The sequence below is a fragment of the Schistocerca serialis genome, chromosome 6 (genome assembly GCF_023864345.2).
Source record: "Schistocerca serialis cubense isolate TAMUIC-IGC-003099 chromosome 6, iqSchSeri2.2, whole genome shotgun sequence".
In the NCBI taxonomy this organism is placed as follows: domain Eukaryota; kingdom Metazoa; phylum Arthropoda; class Insecta; order Orthoptera; family Acrididae; genus Schistocerca; species Schistocerca serialis.
The window spans coordinates 559538207-559558465 of NC_064643.1; the positions used below are offsets into that span (position 1 = coordinate 559538207).

At 43.3% G+C, this 20259-nt stretch overlaps 1 protein-coding gene across 1 annotated transcript in view; it reads right to left on the reverse strand.

The window, feature by feature from the left end:
* LOC126484156 (venom dipeptidyl peptidase 4-like) overlaps window positions 1–17215 on the reverse strand; it is a 282662-nt gene extending 265447 nt beyond the window's left edge. Inside the window, exon 1 of the mRNA XM_050107552.1 lies at window positions 16975–17215. Coding sequence (XP_049963509.1) covers window positions 16975–17214 — 240 coding nt within the window. The 5' untranslated portion in view covers window position 17215. The remainder of the gene's footprint in view (window positions 1–16974) is intronic.
* Window positions 17216–20259: the final 3044 nt, after the last annotated feature.

Genomic DNA, 20259 nt, shown 5'->3' on the forward strand with positions numbered 1-20259 from the left:
ATATCAAACCAAGTATCTTCATAGACACCAACCATATCACACGACATTTCAAGCCCTTTTTGGGCGTTTGTGTGATCATGGGTCTTTTCAGACAGACGAACGTACGGAGCCATATATGGAGGACCGTGTTCCGCCTCTCGACTTTTTCCATCTGCTTGGCCTTACACAAAAATCATCTCGGCTTGCTCCCTATATGAATATCGGACCATTTTTCTGCTTACCGTACGCTGCGTCAATCACGCAGCCTCCAGCATGCAAGGAACACGCGGCACTTGGTCAGACCAACTGTCATTCGCCAGCGCCATCTACCGCGGCAACGATACATTTCCGGACGCATGTTCTTACGACTTTTTACGGCCATTTCCGGCCAGGAATCCGTTCCTGCAGTCTGTCGGTTATATTAATATTCACCCTGCATGAAATACCGTCTGGGTATGGACAGTTTGATGTCGGACAAACAGTACGTTCTACTGAACAGCGGTGTATAGAGGACTAGAGATGCTTTCGTCTTTGGTAACTCTGGAGAAATCAGCGGTAGTGGAACATGCTGTAGAAAACGAAAACCGTATTGCATTCGATGAGACGTCTGTTATCACTCCGTCTAATACACTACTGGCCATTAAAATTGCTACACCAAGAAGAAATGCAGATGATAAACGGGTATTCATTGGACAAATATATTATACTAGAACTGACATGTGATTACATTTTCACGCAATTTGGCTGCATAGATCCTGAGAAATCAGTACCCAGAACAACCATCTCTGACCGTAATAACGGCCTTGATACGCCTGGGCATTGAGTCAAACAGAGCTTGGATGACATGTACAGGTACAGTTGCCCATGCAGCTTCAACACGATACCACAGTTCATCAAGAGTAGTGACTGGCGTATTGTGACGAGCCAGTTACTCGGCCACCATTTTCAATTGGGAGAGATCTGGAGAATGTGCTGGCCAGGGCAGCAGTCGAACATTTTCTGTATCCAGAAAGGCCCGTACAAGACCTGCAACATGCGGTCGCGCATTATCCTGCTGAAATGTAGGGTTTCGCAGGGATCGAATGAAGGGTAGAGCCACGGGTCGTAACACATGTGAAATGTAACGTCCACTGTTCAAAGTGCCGTCAATGCGAACAAGAGGTGACCGAGACGTGTAACCAATGGCACCCCATACCATCAGCCGGATGATACGGCAGTATGGCGATGACGAATACACGCTTCCAATGTGCGTTCACCGCAATGTCGCCAAACACGGATGCGACCATCATGGTGCTATAAGCAGAACCTGGATCCATCCGAAAAAATGACGTTTTGCCATTATTGCACGCAAGTTCGTCGTTGAGTACACCATCGCATGCGCTCTTGACTGTGATGCAGCGTCAAGGGTAATCACAGCCATGGTCTCCGAGCTGATAGTCCATGCTGCTGCAAACGTCGTCGAACTGTTCGTGCAGATTGTTGTTGTCTTGCAAACGTCCCCATCTGTTGACTCAGGGATCGAGACGTTGCTGCACGATCCGTTACAGCCGTGCGGATAAGATACCTGTCATCTCGACTGCTAGTGATACGAGGCCGTTGGGATCCAGCACGGCGTTCCGTATTACCCTCCTGAACCCACCGATTCCATATTCTGCTAACAGTAATTGGATCTCGACCAACGCGAGCAGCAATGTCGCGATACGATAAACCGCAATAGCGATAGGCTAAAATCCGACCTTTATCATAGTCGGAAAGTTGATGGTACGCTTTTCTCCTCCATAAACGAGGCATCACAACAACATTTCACCAGGTAACGCCGGTCAACCGCTGTTTGTGTACGAGAAATCGATTGGAAACTTTCCTCATGTCAGCACGTTGTAGGTGTCGCCACCGGCGCCAACCTTGTGTGAATACTCTGAAAAGCTAATCATTTGCATATCACAGCATCTTCTTCCTGTCGGTTAAATTTCGCGTCTGTAGCACGTCATCTTCGTGGTGTCGCAATTTTAATGGCCAGTGGTGTAGTCTGGTATAGCGTAATAAAAGAAGCGATCCAGATAAAAATTTGTGACAACACCGTCAATAGAGACGGAGGCCTGCAGCTAAGCACGACTTGGTCCCGGCCATAGAAAGGTTGAAGCGGCGCCGGCGGACGCACTACGAAAACATTACCTTCTATGGCGCTGGTGCGAGTACGGGGCCAAAGAGATATATGAGCCCTGCTACGAACTTGTAACGTCACACTAGTAGGCTTGTCCGCCTCACTTCGGGAACTCTCGGCTCCGTGCAGGGCCCTCGGAAAATCAATATTTAACTGAAAAGATACCAACGAAAAGTCTTAATTTTGTGGTGTGCTGTCGAGCACCTGCTTGCCTTTAAATGTGCAGTCAACAATTATTAAACTCGTCTGAAATAGTTACTTGCTCCCCCCCGGAGACGACTGCTGGCACTTGTAAGACCTGCAGAGTCACGTGTTGCGACGTACGTGCCATGGCCAATCTTCCTTGTAGACCTCGTGCGAGTACCAGTGACGTCACAGAAGGCTGCGCCGCTTATAAGGACGGCAGCATCCGGAAGACAGTCATCACTTGACAGTAGCCGAGAAGTAATTGATCGGCCTGAAAACTGTGGATTTTAAACCACCTGACGTGGTTGGAAGCTCGAGAGAATTTTATCAGATTTCACGTATGGCTATCACATGCAAATAAATTTGAGTCAAAATAAGCATCCATAAGTTTTGCAAAATCATTGGACAGCTTACAATATAACTTCTGATGGCTTTCCAGTTTAATAGCAACATATCTATTTTGGGTAAAACAGAGAGCCACCTTGTTCCCATATCCCTTTCAGACCTGAATTTTGTTCTAGAGGAAGAAAAACTTTTCTTTATGTGGTAATATTTTAGATGCAAGATTTATACAAAAATATGAACCCGTTTTCAAAACATACTTTGTACACTTGGCTTCATCTTACGGACTAAAACAACTAATTACAAAAAATTGGTTATTGTAGTAAATAGTAACGTGATCATTCAATCGTCATCATGCAAAATAACGATACAAGTACTCAATTATACAATAGAATATAGCGAATCAACCACATACGTTTATTCTAGGGGTCACGAGCTACTGCGCACTGCTGCATTGACTTGCTGTTATTTTCATAGTGATACCCAACAATTGGCAGCACTTGCACATGATGAAAAAGTTGAATATTCACAAATGTATACCTCAGGTATTTTCTGGGAAGAAAACAGTAAGACACAGTAAAACTTAATGTACACAATTGTAAAGAGAGAGACTTAGAGGGATACGGCGTTTCATTTGTGAATAGCCTCCATCCACTGATTCTATAATTTTTTTCAGTTCTTCTTTCTTTACAGTAGAATGGGAATAAAGAGCATAAATTTTCAAAATTACAGGCTCTGTGTCGTATGATACAAAACTTCATGGCATGTCTGATGCAGTCATGCACACTGTGTGCACGATAATTTCCCTCAATCAAATGAGACACCAAACCGCTCATATTTGTAAATAAAGAGCGAGTAACTCCAAAATTTGCATCGGTATTGTCGGAACTTCGCTCAGATATATTATAGAAGGTAATTTGTATTTTCCCATTCACTTTCGAGTTGCCTGAAACATGTCATCAGCAGATTCATCACTATTTTCATAAAACTCTGTTAAGTTACTGAGAATGCTAAAATTGGCTGTAAAATATTGTACCACTAATGGAAACAGTTTTATGTTTCTTTGTTATAAGCATTAGTCCATAAGCAGCAAAATAAATTGTCTATATTTAGACCATCTATTCCATTTTGAATAGCCTATGGTCCAAACATTTCTGTAGCTAGAGCTTCCATTTTGCTTCTAGCCAGACGAATATTGAAGCTGTACTTTACTAACGCAAATAATCTTATATAGTTGTACGATACAGCCCGTAATGTTGTAGGACAAATTACGTTTTACAGTTTAATATGTCACGGCCAGTTCAGCTGCAGTAACATTTTCTTGACCACTGCAAGATGAAATTTTAGAAGTGGAAGTGGAAGCAAAGTCCAGATTGTTGTGAAGTTGTTCTGATGATGAAAACTTGACATTCGCAACGCGTAAATTTTGGTGTTTTTTTACACTGTAATAGGATGAGCTGACAGTTTAAAGTTCATGTGACAAGAAACTTTGACATTCACAATATTGACGTCTGAGGTTAGGTTGCGTTCAAAGGCGAGTACAATGTTCATAGTTCAGTTACTTGGCTGATCCGTCATACTAATTACTGCTAACTTTTGTGATCTTCAAATGATTTACGTAACATGAATCCTAGAAAATATCAAATAATGTCAAATACAATACTGTCGCGTACTTTATTGTTGTCATAAAGTACACAAAACACTTGAGAAAAATAATGTGCAATACGTTATAATAAAGTGTAAATGCCAACCCTGATATTTGCAGTGGGGCAAATAAAAGAAGTTTTCTGACTACTAGCGTCTTCCACCGATTCATAACTAGGGAGTGCGTGCGCCAATAAAAATTTGTCGTATAGCACTTATTTAGAGTTCAAGACTGTTTGTGTTCATGATGCTTTCTTTGAGTTAAAACTATCATCTAAATTCAGATCTTCGGTTACTATGGCCAACGCTTGAACTGTTGATATAGAGACTGACCTCTGTCGAACGTGCAGTGAGCAGATCGGGTGCTCCAACCCCAAACTGGGTAACACATACATAGTAAACTGCACACGAAGAACAAAGCAGTGCAGTCGTCTAAGAAGGAAAAGTCGTTGACGCAGACGCAAAAAGCTCCAAATTCTACAAACGAATTTTTCCATGAAATGTGCTGCGCTATGGTTCCTGGTTGTTGGTACTTGAACAATGTGCGTTTATACTCCGAGCAGCAGATTCCTGATGAATCAACATTAAGGAAAATGTACTTAGATTTAGATAGGACGTTCTGAAAAGGGTGTGACGCTGTATAAGTAATCACCACATATGTAGTAGGGAGATGGGGTTCTCGGTGCAATTTTGATATCAAATTGATATGCAAATAAATGAAATTGATCAATTAATTTCCCCTCCACCTCCGTCCACGTCCACCCCCGCCCCCGACCACGTCCACCTCCACCCCCGGATGACGTCACGTGTTTTTCTCAGCCTGTACGTGGGCCCCAGCCCCCTCCCCCCTTCCCACTGTCCCACTCAACCTACTGTTGGTAATTTCGAATTTTGGCGGGTATTTAGAATTTTGGTGGCAATTTCTTTGTCCCAGGGCTGTGCTGACGTCCCACCCCACCTCCCACCCGGGAATTGGCGGGAAATTAAAAATGCCGGTACTCGAGCCCCGGTCCTCCTTGACGGAAAGCCCAAGTGCACCTCCATAACACACCTATACCACCAGAGGCGCTTGGAATTGAAGAAAGGAGATCCGACATAAGTAGGCAAAATGGGATTGAGCCACAGTGCTACCGTAAAATAGACTGAAAACTTGTTGCGGTATGAGACATCGATGATCTCTAATTTTGTTTTTTCCCGTCTTAAAATTTCATTTTACCGCGCAAGGAGTAGTTAATCCAGGAAAGGCACTATTGATTTGAAGGGACTGAGAGACCCCAATGCCGCGCGGGATTAGCCGAGCGGTCTCGGGCGCTGCAGTCATGGACTGTGCGGCTGGTCCCGGCGGAGGTTCGAGTCCTCCCTCGGGCATGGGTGTGTGTGTTTGTCCTTAGGACAATTTAGGTTAAGTAGTGTGTAAGCTTAGGGACTGATGACCTTAGCAGTTAAGTTCCACAAGATTTCACACACAGACCCCAATGTATTATTTAGGCGCCTTGCTGAAAAGAGCTTTTTCCTCTACACACAGTGGCCTCTCTCCAGCAGCTGAGTGTATGTGTGTGTATGTGTGTGTGTGTAGTATGGTGTCATATTTGTGGTGAGGAAGAGAGAGAGTGAAACCCAGCGCCGACACTTAACAATCTCCTTCCAAAGAGTACCAAGGGACACGCTGAGCCCAACATCCCCGTCCGATCACCATCAACATCGTCGCATGTCTTCGCTCGATGAGACAGTACGGAGTAATTCGGGATTTAATCCAGGACATAGGCGCAAACTCTAGTGACCAGGGACGTAATTTACGCCACCACCTTTCGTCCCGTTGACAGCCAAACACTGGTGTTGAAACATTTTTCTGAAACCAGGATTCAAACTGTTACCTTGGAGTCGAACACTCGCGCGCTTAGTTCGTTAGCGACAGGTGGGTGTATAATATGGTATCCTGCAACAGTGTAATGACTAGATAGTTAGACGCTTAGGTCAGAGATGATAGAGATGACACAGGACGTCATTACGTTGAAACCAACATCTCGATCAACGGACATAATAGCATCCATTTTCAGGTTACTTATGGAATATCAGTTAAGATTTCATTACTACAATGATGAAATTTGTGCTACACCAACATACATGTGTTAAGTAGGTAATATTTCGTACTACACATAGAGCTGTTTTAAAAATACAATCACGAAAAAAATTCGCAACACCAAGTAGGAGCTGTGCGACATAAACGAGAGCTGGTAGGCGTGTGTCTGCATCTGAAACATGATGTTCATTCAAATTCCGCTCAGTCCAATTCAGTCGCATAAGAGTGGCTCTAGTAGTGACACTACGAGGATGCAAACCGAGTGTGCTTTAAATACGATGTAACGATCGTGGGCATTACTTACCTTTGAGATTGGACGTGATGTTAGTCAAGAATGCCTTTAAGGCCACAAAGACGCCATTATCAGCACCTCACTGAGTTTGATCGAGGTTATCTAATAGGACGGGAGAGCAGCAGTTGGCACCTCAGTGACACAGTGAACTGTTACAAATCGGTTACTTCAACGACAGCTCCGAACCAGATCATTGTAGCGTGCATTCCATTGACCGCAAATCATCTCCATTAGCGACTTCAGTGATGTCAAGAGAGAGCTCACTGGGCGACAGGATGGAGCTCTGTTGTGTTTCCTGATGAAAACGGGTTCTGTCTCGATGCCAATGATGGCTGTGTGTTGGTTACAAGGAGGGCCAGCAACCAACCTGTCTGCGTCCTAGACACACTGCACCTAAACCTGGAGTTATGGTCTGGGATGCGATTTCGTACAACAGAAGCACACTCGTGATTATCTCACGCACCATGAGTGCAAAATTGTATATCATTCTGGCGATTCGAGCTGTTGTGCTGCCATTAATGAACAACATTCGAGGGGGCTATTTTCCAACAGGATAACGCTCGCCCACATACCGCTTTGTAACCCAACATGCCTTGGATGCTCAATCATCAGATGAGACTCCAGTCGACACATGTGGGACATTATCGGCCGACAAGAGCAACAGCTATACTCCATAACACAAACTGACATCCGGCACCCGTACAACACAATGCATGCACGTTTGCATGTTTGTATTCAACATTCTGGCGGTTACACCGCCCATTAACGTACCAGCATTTCAAATTTGCAATGGCTTATCTTGTGCCTACTTTAACCTGTGATCATGCAATGTGTATCACTTAAATATGTTACCTAGACAAATGTATTGCCGAAATTTAATTATTCTATATTAATTAGTTTATGGTGTTGAAATTCTATTTTCCGTCAGAGTAGAAAAAATATAGCGATCACATTTTTAAAGATTACGTAAGTGAATTTACAGGCTGAAGCTGAGAACTGATTGCTACCAAGCATTCAGTGTATTGTAAGAGTGTTTGTTTGTATCTAAATATTACCAACTGCATGATGTTTACAACCCGTGCGAAAATTTACGACATATTAATTACAGGGTCTCCCTTTTCTTATTTATTCTGCTCAGGCTTATAACTTTTGCTATGTAAATGGTTATAGGTTTCCCACTGATGAAGTAAGAAGGAATATTTGGACCCTTGCTTTGAAAAGAGAGAATTTTAATCCAACAACTACACAAAGCTATGCAGCAACCATATTTCTGGAGCCTTGTGGAGATATTTCCGTGAACTGAAAGTTAGGATGCATGTCGGTCCTCGATGAATGACGAAGATTTTGAGGCGACTGAACGTTATACGTATATCACAACAATAGTTTTCTGATATATTATACTTCTTATTCTGATACTGTTGCGGTATCGGTATTGGATTAAGCAAACGTCATAAAATATAAACGCCCATTTTGCGTAAAAGCTGGCCGTTATGGATAGAAATGGATGCCATTTCTTATAAAAATAATAAATTGTTTCACGTTTGTTGTTAAGGAATGATCATAAGACTAAAGGTTTCCTGTCAAACTGATATTTTGCATGCATCCTGTGGAAATGGTCAACTAAATAATTCACAGTGCAACAAAAACAGAAACTGACTAAAGAACTGCAATTCAGTCATTTGTAAAAAGGAAGCACTGCCAGCATAATGTATCAGGGTGTTTCTTAGACTTTCAAGGGGCCAAATGTAGAAACGCTAACCATCTCGTTTATATTTGGGGATTGCGGATGAATGGGTTACTGCAGTACTGCACGTCGTCGTCCTCGTCCTCCTTTCAAGGATTAGGCTATTGCCTGTTACGAATTCACATACAAAATCATTTCTATGTTTTCCGAGGTCTTATAATATCTGTTCTCTCATCCGGCCTGTAGTTCAGATCTGCTGGAGAATTCTATGACATGACATTTTAATGAGGTATTGTCTCCAGTTATCGCGAGACTTTCGAATTTGTATGTTTCATTCTGAATATAGGAATCAGAATCAAAAATTATACCACAGCCTAAGTAAGATCTTCGAGAGACTTGTTCTGAAACTGAATTATCTACAATAATTTTTAATCTGACTACATATTTTCCACTGAATGCTATTATTATTTTATTACAAGAAACTTTTAAATTTCATTTGTTACATATTTCGCTCAGTTCGTATACAGATATTTGGTGATCACTTTCATTCTTTTGAAAAATAACGATATCATCTGCAAACACATTCAGGTACTTATCTTAACTATTTTGTTTTCTTTACATTTCCATTAATGAAGAATTAAGTCAATGTAAATATTAAAAAGACTAGGCGGAGAAGCACACCCTTGTCTTACACCTTCGTTAGTTATTATTTTCTAATGATCTCTATTTATGTTTATTGCAGTGTACATGTTTTATAAAGACTTTTCAGTATCAGTTTTAGTTAGGTTATAAGGACAACGAAGTTCAGACACAGTCTTCCATAAGCTATCGCTGCTCAGACGGTCGAAAGCCTTCTAAAGGTCGATAAAAGCCCTATGGGTTTCTAAGTTAAATTCTCTGTGTTTTGCTCTAATGTTCTTAATTACAGTCACATCGTCTGTGTGCGAACAAATTGATGTAAACCCATCTTGTTCCTAAGAAATAACAATTTATGTGATATTCTTCATGTGGCTACTGACTATACTAAAACAAGAAGCCGTTCAATTGTTACAATCAGTGCTTGGTTTCAGTTATAAACGTGAAAAATTACAACTGTCTTTTCCCATTCCACATAGTACGTAATGACAGAAACTCGGCTTCTTGCCCTCTGTCATGTGGCTTAGATGTTGGACCCCAACCTTAACACAGCTGGTCTGTAAGTGCCTATGGCAGTCGTTCCCAACCCAAGGGGGTTATGGGTAAAACTAAATTTTGTGGGGGGTGAAATCAAAAGGGTTAAGTTGTGTTTCGCTCATGAAACGAAATTGTTTTTTTAAGGTGATTATTGTTATCAATACTTATTAAGACTGAAGTACTGGTTACACAAGTTACAAAAAATTTACATTTTTTAAATACTGAGAAAGCCTGTCGCAGTTTGTGGATGTCACATCTTCCTCACACAGTGCATGCACTACACATAGATTTTATACTTTGTACAATCCATTTACGATGGTGAAATTGAGGCATATACATCACATATAGTTAAATATGTCATGCGAATACCTCTTCTCAAAGTTGAAGGCAGTTTCCGCAGTAAACCCTAACTTGTCTCCTTATTCACTTCCTAAGGGTAAATGAACTAACTGATATCACAACACAATAGTAACGATGTAATGGGTCCTACACTGTTGTAGAGCGTACACAGTACTATTATTGTTATTACTATTATTATTTTTATTATTATTCGCGAATAAGCCCATTAGGACTACGCAAAGTATTTAGAGGCAGGCGTTTGCCTTCCTTTGTGCTCATATTTCTTTCTTCTCTTCCTGCGGACTTCTTATCTCTCTTCAGATTATGTTGTTCCAGTCATCTTCTTTGGTTTTTCCTTTGTGGTCACCTTGCCATTGTGAAATTTTCGACCTGAAGATTTCACAGTTTTGGACATCTTCCGGAGGAGCAATTCTTGCCTATTTCAGATCTCAGCAATTCATTTCATCGCGTCCGTTTTGCCTTTGCTACTATTGTCAAAACAAATCAACTGTTTGTTTTGTAAATGTGTCTGTGTTCATTTTTTTAAAATTGTCCACAGATTCTTAACTTGCGTTTCCCAATACAATGTCAGCGTGGATATTTGTGTGTTGTTTGATTTCCTGACTGCTTAGGAGTCGCTACTGTTCGTGTACAAGTTCTAGGGGCAGACTTTCTCTTACAATTTTTCGCTACTTTTTCTCAATGTTTTCACTGTCTGTTTTCCTGTTCAAAATAAGTGTTTCTGATCCATAGAGGCATTCCGGTTTAATTACTGTATTGCAATGTCTTAGCTGTGTGTGCCTGAAGATACATTTCTTACTGTAGACATTTTGGTTAAGTTGGTATGCAAATGCCATATTTTGGCATCTATTTACGTTTGCTTATGTTTCTATTCCATTTTTCTGAGTGGTTTCACCGAAATATTTAAACTGTGCAACTCGTTTAATTTTTCCATATTTCGTCTCCATGAATTTTGTTGCTTCTTTGTTGCACGTCTTGTACTCTGTCCTTTAAATATATGTGAAGTCCGACCTTTTTTGCAGTTTATTTCAAGAGTTCTATTTGATTTTGGATTGATGAAATGTCACGAGTTTGTGCTGATAAACCGTCTGCAGATGCTAGGCAATCTACAGATAACTTGCCTCTGCCTAAAGTGATCACTTGGTCAATTTTGAGGACTGATTTCTATTACCGACATTCTTGTATCACTTTCTCAAGGAGACAGATGTAAAGTAATGGAGGTATTCCACTTATTCCAGTTTTGATTCAGAAAGGATCTGAGAGTTCCCCAACAAATTTAACCTTGGGCGTTGTGTCGGTCAGTGTTTAATACACGATTACCAGTGTTTTCAGATTTAGACCTTCTTCTGTTGGTATCTGGATGAGTGATTCACGGTCAAATGAGTCACAGGCTTTTCTGAAATAACATACGCGCTGACTAAATTTTTGCCACAGCATCTCTGATGTCTAAAGATTAGCTTTAGTTTCAAGATTTGCTTTGCACGCGAAAGGCCTGGTATAAATCCTGCCAATATCCTCCAATTTTTTGGTTCAAGTCGTTTCTATGCTCTGTGGAGAAGATACTGAGATAGAACTTTGAATGCAGTTGATATTAATGAGATTCCTCTGTAGTTATTTACATTTATTCTGTTCCCTTTCTAATGCAACGGGTGAACTGATGAAATTTTCCAATCTTCTGGAATTTGTTCTGTTGGCCAAATGTCTTATATGATTTTGGGGATTTATGGTGTTTGAGTCTGTTGGTTTGCGAATTTTTGCCATGATTCAATCTTCTGGTGCTGTTTAATTGTTTTTTAGTCTTTTGATCTGCCTGGCTGTTTCTTTTTCATCTGGGGGCTATAAATTAGCGTTAAGTGTTCTCATATTCTGATTCTTGTGTGTATGGGGGTAGGGGGAAGGGTTCTTTGTGGTGGTTCTGGTCAATTAAGTAGTTCTCTGAAATATCTAGCAAGTTTTTTGAAGTTTCCTATATGATTATTATTATTAGTGACAATGGACAGATACAAAGCACTGACATCGTAAGTTCAAAAGTATTGAATCCAGCAACCGAATGATTTACTAACAGCAAGTATAGTGCACGCATTATAGCCTCGAACAATAAATTCACACATTCACGTAAACACATGAAAGTTCTTTCTGTGCTGGTGTATGACACAAAGGAACGAAACCACCCACAGATAATACTATTAAACAATACGCACATGAAATGGGACATATTCGTAGTTATACTGCGTCTGTGTGTGTAGTTAACTGCTCAAACTTTAGGAATGATTTCGGAAAGAAATTCGGCAATTACATCTGTTACAAGTCAGGACACCCACTACCTCGCTTTTAAAACAACCACAGAACGACGAGTGGCTAAAATGAGGAAGCCAAAACCGCTTTCGCCTAGCATTGGTCTGAAATCAGATATCGGTCACGTGACGCCCCAAGCTCGCTAATTTTGAGAGGATTCATCATTTCGCCGTTTTCGTATTATAACTTGCGATTTATGGGAGTACACTGTTTCAGGGCAACGGTGCGTTGAAGATTTATCACAAGCACGTCACTCTAGGTATGATTTTTATATAATAACGTGTCATTTAAGGACACATCAACTGTAAAAGTCCTTAGGAGTTCTAAGACAAACGATGATAATTTTGGAAACTCTAATCGATCTCTGTGGTCATGCGGAGATGTGCAATAGAGAGTCGAAGAAAATACACTACTGGCCATTAAAATTGCTACACCACAAAGATGACGTGCTACAGATGCGAAATTTAACCGACAGGAAGAAGATGCTGTGATATGCAAATGATTAGATTTTCAGAGCAGTCACACAAGGTTGGCGCCGGTGGCGACACCTACAACGTGCTGACATGAGGAAAGTTTCCAACCGATTTCTCATACACAAACAGCAGTTGACCGGCGTTGCCTGGTGAAATGTTGTTGTGATCCCTCGTGTAAGGAGGAGAAATGCGTACGATCACGTTTTCGACTTTGATAAAGGTCGGATTGTAGCCAATCGCGATTGCGGTTTATCGTATCGCGACATTGCTGCTCGCGTTGGTCGAAATCCGATGACTGTTACCAGAATATGGAATCGGTGGGTTCGGGAGGGTAATACGGAACGCCGTGCTGGATCTCAACGGCCTCGTATCACTAGCAGTCGAGATGACAGGCATCTTATCCGCATGGCTGTAACGGATCGTGCAGCCACGTCTCGATCCCTGAGTCAACAGATGGGGACGTTTGCAAGACAACAACCATCTGCACGAACAGTTCGACGACGTTTGCAGCAGCATGGACTATCAGCTCGGAGATCATGGCTGCGGTTACCCTTGACGCTGCATCACAGACAGGAGCGCCTGCGATGGTGTACTCAAAGACGAACCTGGGTGCACGAATGGCAAAACGTCATTTTTTCGGATGAATCCAGGTTCTGTTTACAGCATCACGATGGTCGCATCCGTGTCTGACGACATCGTGGTGAACGCACATTGGAAGCGTGTATTCGTCATCGCCATACTGGCGTATCACCAGGCGTGATGGTATGGGGTTCCGTTGGTTACACGTCTCGGTCACCTCTTGTTCGCATTGACGGCACTTTGAACAGTGGACGTTACATTTCAGATATGTTACTACCCGTGGGTCTACCCTTCATTCGATCCCTGCGAAACCCTACATTTCAGCAGGATAATGCGCGACCGCATGTTGCAGGTCCTGTACGGGCCTTTCTGGATACAGAAAATGTTCGACTGCTGCCCTGGCCAGCACATTGTCCAGATCTCTCACCAACTGAAAACGTCTGCTCAATGGTGGCCGAGCAACCAGCTCGTCACAATACGCCAGTCACTACTCTTGATGAACTGTGGTACCGTGTTGAAGCTGCATGGGCAGTTGTACCTGTACACGCCATCCAAGCTCTGTTTGACTCAATGCCCAGGCGTATCAAGGCCGTTATTACGGCCAGAGGTGGTTGTTCTGGGTAGTGATTCCTCAGGATCTATGCACCCAAATTGTGTGAAAATGTAATCACATGTCAGTTCTAGTATAATATATTTGTCCAATGAATACCCGTTTACCATCTGCATTTCTTCTTGGCGTAGCAATTTTAATGGTCAGTAGTGTACGTTCGCGTTCTAGTAGGTTTTCTTTCCATCTCCGCTTTTGGAACACAGTCTGGGACTTACCTATTCATGTAATAGGATAATATTCTTCAACGTTCGATGTTATCTGCATATAAGAGCGTGTTCCATCGGGAATGAGTTTCTTCGATTTCGTGATTTCTTCAAATTAAAAAGGTAACATGACGCTTCTGCTTTCTTGTTACAAATATTTGGCCACTTTTTCCCCAGACTATTTCGCGATTTCAGAGAGTGTGCTTAAGCATGAATTTCGATTTCGTGATTTCTTCAAATTAAAAAGGTAACATGACGCTGCTGCTTTCTTGTTACAAATATTTGGCCGCTTTTTCCCCAGACTATTTCGCGATTTCAGAGAGTGTGCTTAAGCATTAATCTAATCAAACTGCTGCGAGTGAAATAAGCAACTATGGCATTTATATTCTTGCATGGCACAAATGCTTGGCTGTTTATTTCCGAATATGTTGCGATTTCCGAGAGAGTGGAGAGGAAGGAACCAAAGAGCACATCTTGAATTGCTGCGAATGAAACGAGCAGCAGTCACATTTTTATAGCCTTGTTTGTTAACGCTTTCGTGAATTCAGCGTTCAAAACAAAGATTGCACCACACAGCAAGCAGCTGAGGCCAAGTGACCGATTTCCGAACGCCAGTTATACACGGCATTACTTCCTCATTTTCGTCACTCGTATACAATGACTTCCGAAAATATGGCGGATAATAGTACACTGTGGCACCGCAGGGAGCGCTGAACAAAGTGCCACAGCCTTTCTATGTATATTCTGTCTCTTTGCTTGACATCCAGAGATTCAAATTTGCCCTTCGGTTTAAAGCGACTTCAGTTTCCCATGCGGCTTGTATTCGGTATGAGTATCAACAAATAACGGGGCCAATATATGTGTGTGTTTGTGTGGCAGATATTAAACATCACGGGCTGTGTTGTACACTGGAGCCAATCATTCTGTAAAAGAAGGTTGATCGAAATAAGCAGTACCGATTGTGTCACTGACTCATTTCTTTCTTTCTTTCTTTCTTTCTTTCGCTTACGCCCTTCTAACAGCCGTGTACCGCAAGTCTCTAGAGGAACAGAAGGTCCCAAATGATTGGGAAAGAGCACAGGTAGTTCCAGTTTTCAAGAAGGGATGTCGAGCAGATGCGCAAAACTATAGGCCTATATCTCTGACATCGATCTGTTGTAGAATTTTAGAACATGTTTTTTGCTCGCGTATCATGTCATTTCTGGAAACCCAGAATCTACTCTGTAGGAATCAACATGGATTCCGGAAGCAGCGATCGTGTGAGACCCAATACGGTTTATTTGTTCATGAGACCCAGAAAATATTAGATACAGGCTCCCAGGTAGATGCCATTTTCCTTGACTTCCGGAAGGCGTTCGATACAGTTCCGCAAAGTCGCCTGATAAACATAGTAAGAGCCTACGGAATATCAGACCAGCTATGAGGCTGGATTGAAGGGTTTTTAGCAAGCAGAACACAGCATGTTGTTCTCAACGGAGAGGCGTCTACAGACGTTAAAGTAACCTCTGGCGTGCCACAGAGGAGTGTTATGGGACCATTGCTTTTCACAATATATATAAATGACCTAGTAGATAGTGTCGGAAGTTTCATGCGGCTTTTCGCGGATGATGTTGTAGTATACACAGAAGTTGCAGCATTAGAAAATTGCAGCGAAATGCAGGAAGATCTGCAGCGGATAGGCACTTGGTGCAGGGAGTGGCAACTGACCCTTAACATAGACAAATGTAATGTATTGCGAATACATAGAAAGAAGGATCCTTTATTGTATGATTATATGATAGCGGAACAAACACTGGTAGCAGTTACTTCTGTAAAATATCTGGGAGTATGTGTACGGAACAATTTGAAGTGGAATGATCATATAAAATTAATTGTTGGTAAGTCGGGTGCCAGGTTGAGATTCATTGGGAGAGCCCTTAGAAAATGTAGCCCATCAACAAAGGAGGTGGCTTACAAAACACTCGTTCGACCTATACTTGAGTATTGCTCATCAGTGTAAGATGCCTACCAGATCGGGTTGACAGAGAAGATAGAGAAGATCCAAAGAAGAGCAGCGCGTTTCGTCACAGGGTTATTTGGTAAGCGTTACGGAGATGTTTAGCAAACTCAAGTGGCAGACATTGCAAGAGAGGCGCTCTGCATCGCGGTGTAGCTTGCTGTCCAGGTTTCGAGAGGGTGCGTTTCTGGATGAGGTATTGAATATATTGCTTCCCGCTACTAATACCTTGCGAGGAGTAAAATCAGAGAGATTCGAGCGCGCACGGAGGCTTTCCGGCAGTCGTTCTTCGTTCGAACCATACGGGACTGGAACAGGAAGTGGGGTAATGACAGTGGCATGTTAAGTGCCCTCCGCCACACACCGTTGGGTGGCTTGCGGAGTATAAATGTTGATGTAGATAGTCCTGCAGCAATCGCAGGGCCGGCGTGGTTACAACGGATCTGGTAATGTTAGTGTTCGGGATGGTGCCGTTCCTGCCGCCACCCCGTACACCCCAGGACGGAGTCAGTGTATCCCAACTGTCTGCGTCTATGTACATCGTGAAATAGTGCGGACATGTTGCAAATGTCTGCGACGCGTGTAACTGAGGCGGAACGTGGGGACCAGCCCGGTATTCACCTCGTGGGATGTGGAAAGCCGCCTAAAAACCACATCCAGGCTGGCCAGCACTTGTTCGAGGTTAAATAAAGCAACTACAAAATCGAGATACAGTTTATCTTTCGAATTTTAAAAATTAAAGTGTTCAAAGGAAGTTGGTTTTGTTTCTTAAGTTTGGTTTAGCTCTATCGTCGATGATTTTGCGGGGAGGGGGACTTTAGGGAGCTAGCTAATACACGACTGCACTCAGGAGTAATGGTCTCTAAAAGGTTGGGAACCGCTGGCCTGTGATGTGAGGTTAGACGTGTGGGTCTGACCTGCTCCCTGGCGAAGTCTGCGCTGGTGGGCTGCTCGGTCTGGGACGTCCTGTGCGGGAGGTGGTGCTGGTGTTGGTGCTGCAGCGACTGGCGCTGCGGCCGGGGCGCGCCGGCGTGGCCCTTGGCGCAGCAGGTTGTCGCCGGCGGCGGCGCCTGCTGCTGCTGCTGCGGGTGCTGGTGCTGCTGCTGGTGCGGCTGGTGGTGTTGGTGCTGGTGGTGACACGGCGGCCTGCGCGCCATGGCTGACCGGAGCAGACTGCCTGCTGCGCTCACCTTCGCCTCCGAGGCGCGGCCAATCGGCGCCGCTCGCCGGAGAATGACGTATCGCGCAGCGCCCGCTGAGCCTCTCCTCGTCAAACTGCGCCGCGCTGAACGTCGTTACTCTCCGTCAACGCTGCCACGCTCTTTAGCTGACGGGTCGTAAGCATCAACGAGATTAAATTTCATACAGGGTGGTCCATTGATCGTGACCGGGACAAATATCTCACGAAATAAGCGTCAAACGAAAAAACTACAAAGAACGAAACTTGTCTAGCTTGAAGGGGGAAACCAGATGGCGCTATGGTTGGCCCGCTAGATGGCGCTGCCATAGGTCAAACGGATATCAACTATGTGTTTTTTAAATAGGAACCCCAATTATTAATACATATTCGTGTAGTACGTAAAGAAATATGAATGTTTTAGTTGGACCACTTTTTTCCCTTTCTGATAGATGGCGCTGTAATAGTCACAAACATAAGGCTCACAATTTTAGACGAACAGTTGGTAACAGGTAGGTTTTTTAAATTAAAATACAGAGCGTAGGTACGTTTGAACATTTTATTTCGGTTGTTCCAATGTGATACATGTACTCTTGCGAACTTATCATTTCTGAGAACGCATGCTGTTACAGCGTGATTACCTGTAAATACCACATTAATGCAATAAATGCTCTAAATGATGTCCGTCAACCTCACTGCGTTTGGCAATGCGTGTAATGACATTCCTCTCAACAGCGAGTAGTTCGCCTTCCGTAATGTTCGCACATGCATTGACAATGCGCTGACGCATGTTGTCAGGGATTGTCGGTGGATCACGACAGCAAATATCCTTCAACTTTCCCCACAGAAAGATATCCGGGGACGTCGGACCCGGTGAACGTGCGGGCCATTGTTTGGTGCTTCGACGACCAATCCACCTGTCATGAAATATGCTATTCGATACCGCTCCAACCGCACGCGAGCTATGTGCCGGACATCCATCATGTTGGAAGTACATCGCCATTCTGTCATGCAGTGAAACATCTTGCAGTAACATCGGTAGAACATTACATAGGAAATCGACATACATTGCACCATTTAGATTGCCATCGATAAAATGGGGGCCAATTATCCTTCCTCCCATAATGCCGCTCCATACATTAACCCGCCAAGGTCGCTGATGTTCCACTTGTCGCAGCCATCGTGGATTTTCCGTTGCCCAATAGTGCATATTATGTCGGTTTACGTTACCGCTGTTGGTGAATGACGCTTCGTCCCTAAATAGAACACGTGCAAAAAATCTGTCATCGTCCAGTAATTTCTCTTGTGCCCAGTGGCAGAATTGTACACGACGTTGAAAGTCGTCGCCATGCAAGTCCTGGTGCGTAGAAATATGGTACGGGTGCAATAGATCTTGATGTAGCATTATCAACACCGGCGTTTTTGAGATTCCCGATTCTCGCCCAATTTGTCTGCTACTGATGTGCGGATTAGCCACGACAGCAGCTAAAACACCTACTTGGGCATCATGATTTGTTGCAGGTTGTGGTTGACGTTTCACAGGTGGCTGAACACTTCCTGTTTCCTTAAATAACGTAACCATCCGGTGAACGGTTCGGTCAGTTGGATGATGTCGTCCAGGATACCGAGCAGCATACATATCACACACCTGTTGGGCATTTTGATCACGATAGCCATACATCAACATGATATCGACCTTTTCCGCAACTGGTAAACGGCCCATTTTAACACGGGTAATGTATCACGAAGCAAATACCGTCCGTAGTGGCGGAATGTTACGTCATAGCACGTACTTATACGTTTGTGACTATTACAGCGCCATCTATCACAAAGCGAAAAAAGTGGTCCAACTAAAACATTCATATTTCTTTACGTACTACACGAATATGTAATAAAAATGGGGGTTCCTATTAAAAAAACCGCAGTTGATATCAGTTTGACTTATGGCAGCGCCATCTAGCGGGCCAACCATAGCGCCATCTGGTTTCCCCCTTCAAGCTAGACGAGTTCCGTTCTTTGTAGTTTTTTCGTTTGACGCTAATTTCGTGAGATATTTGGCCCGGTCACTATCAATGGACGACCCTATATACTGGGGTGACAAAAATCGTGTGATGCCTCCTAATATCGTGTCGAACCTCCTTTTGCCATGCGTAGTTCAGCAACTCGACATGATATGGACTCAACAAATCGTTGGAAAGCTCCTGCAGAAATACTGAGCCACGCTGCCCTTATAGCCGTCCATAATTTCGAAGTATTACCGGTGCACGATTTGTGTACGAACTGATCTCTCGATTTTGTCCCATAAATGTTCGATGGGAATCATGTCGGGCGATCTGGGTGGCCAAATCATTCCGTCAACCTCTCCAGAATGTTTTTCAAACTAATCGCGAGCAACTGAGGCCCGTTGACATGACACACTGTCGTCCATAAAAATTCTATCGTTGTCTGGGAACATGAAGTCCATGAATGGCAATGGCATCCAAGTAGCCGAACATGACTATTTATAGTCAATGATCGGTTCAGTTGGACCAGAGGACCCAGTCCATTCCATGTAAACACAGCCCACACCATTATAGAGCCACCACCAGCTTGCTCAGTGCTTTGTTGGCAATTTACGTCCACGACTTCGTGGGGTCTGCGATACTCTCGAACCCTACTATCAGCTCATACCAACTGAAATCAGGATTCATCTGACCAGGACATAGTTTTCCAGTCGTCTAGGGTCCAAACGCAAGTTCACGAGCCCAGGAGAGGCACTGCAGGCGATGTCGTGCTGTTAACATAGGTACTTGCGTCAGTCGCCTGATGCCGTAGCCCATTAACGCCAAATTTCGTCGCACTGCTCTAAAGGATAAGTTCCTCGTACGTCCCACATTGATTTCTGCGGTTATTTCACGCGGTACTGGTTGCCAGTTAGCACTGACAGCTCTACGCAAACGCCGCTGTTCTCGATCGTTAAGTGAAGGCCGTCGGTCTCTGCGTTGTCCATGGTGAAAGGCAATGTCCTGAATTTGCTATTCCCGTC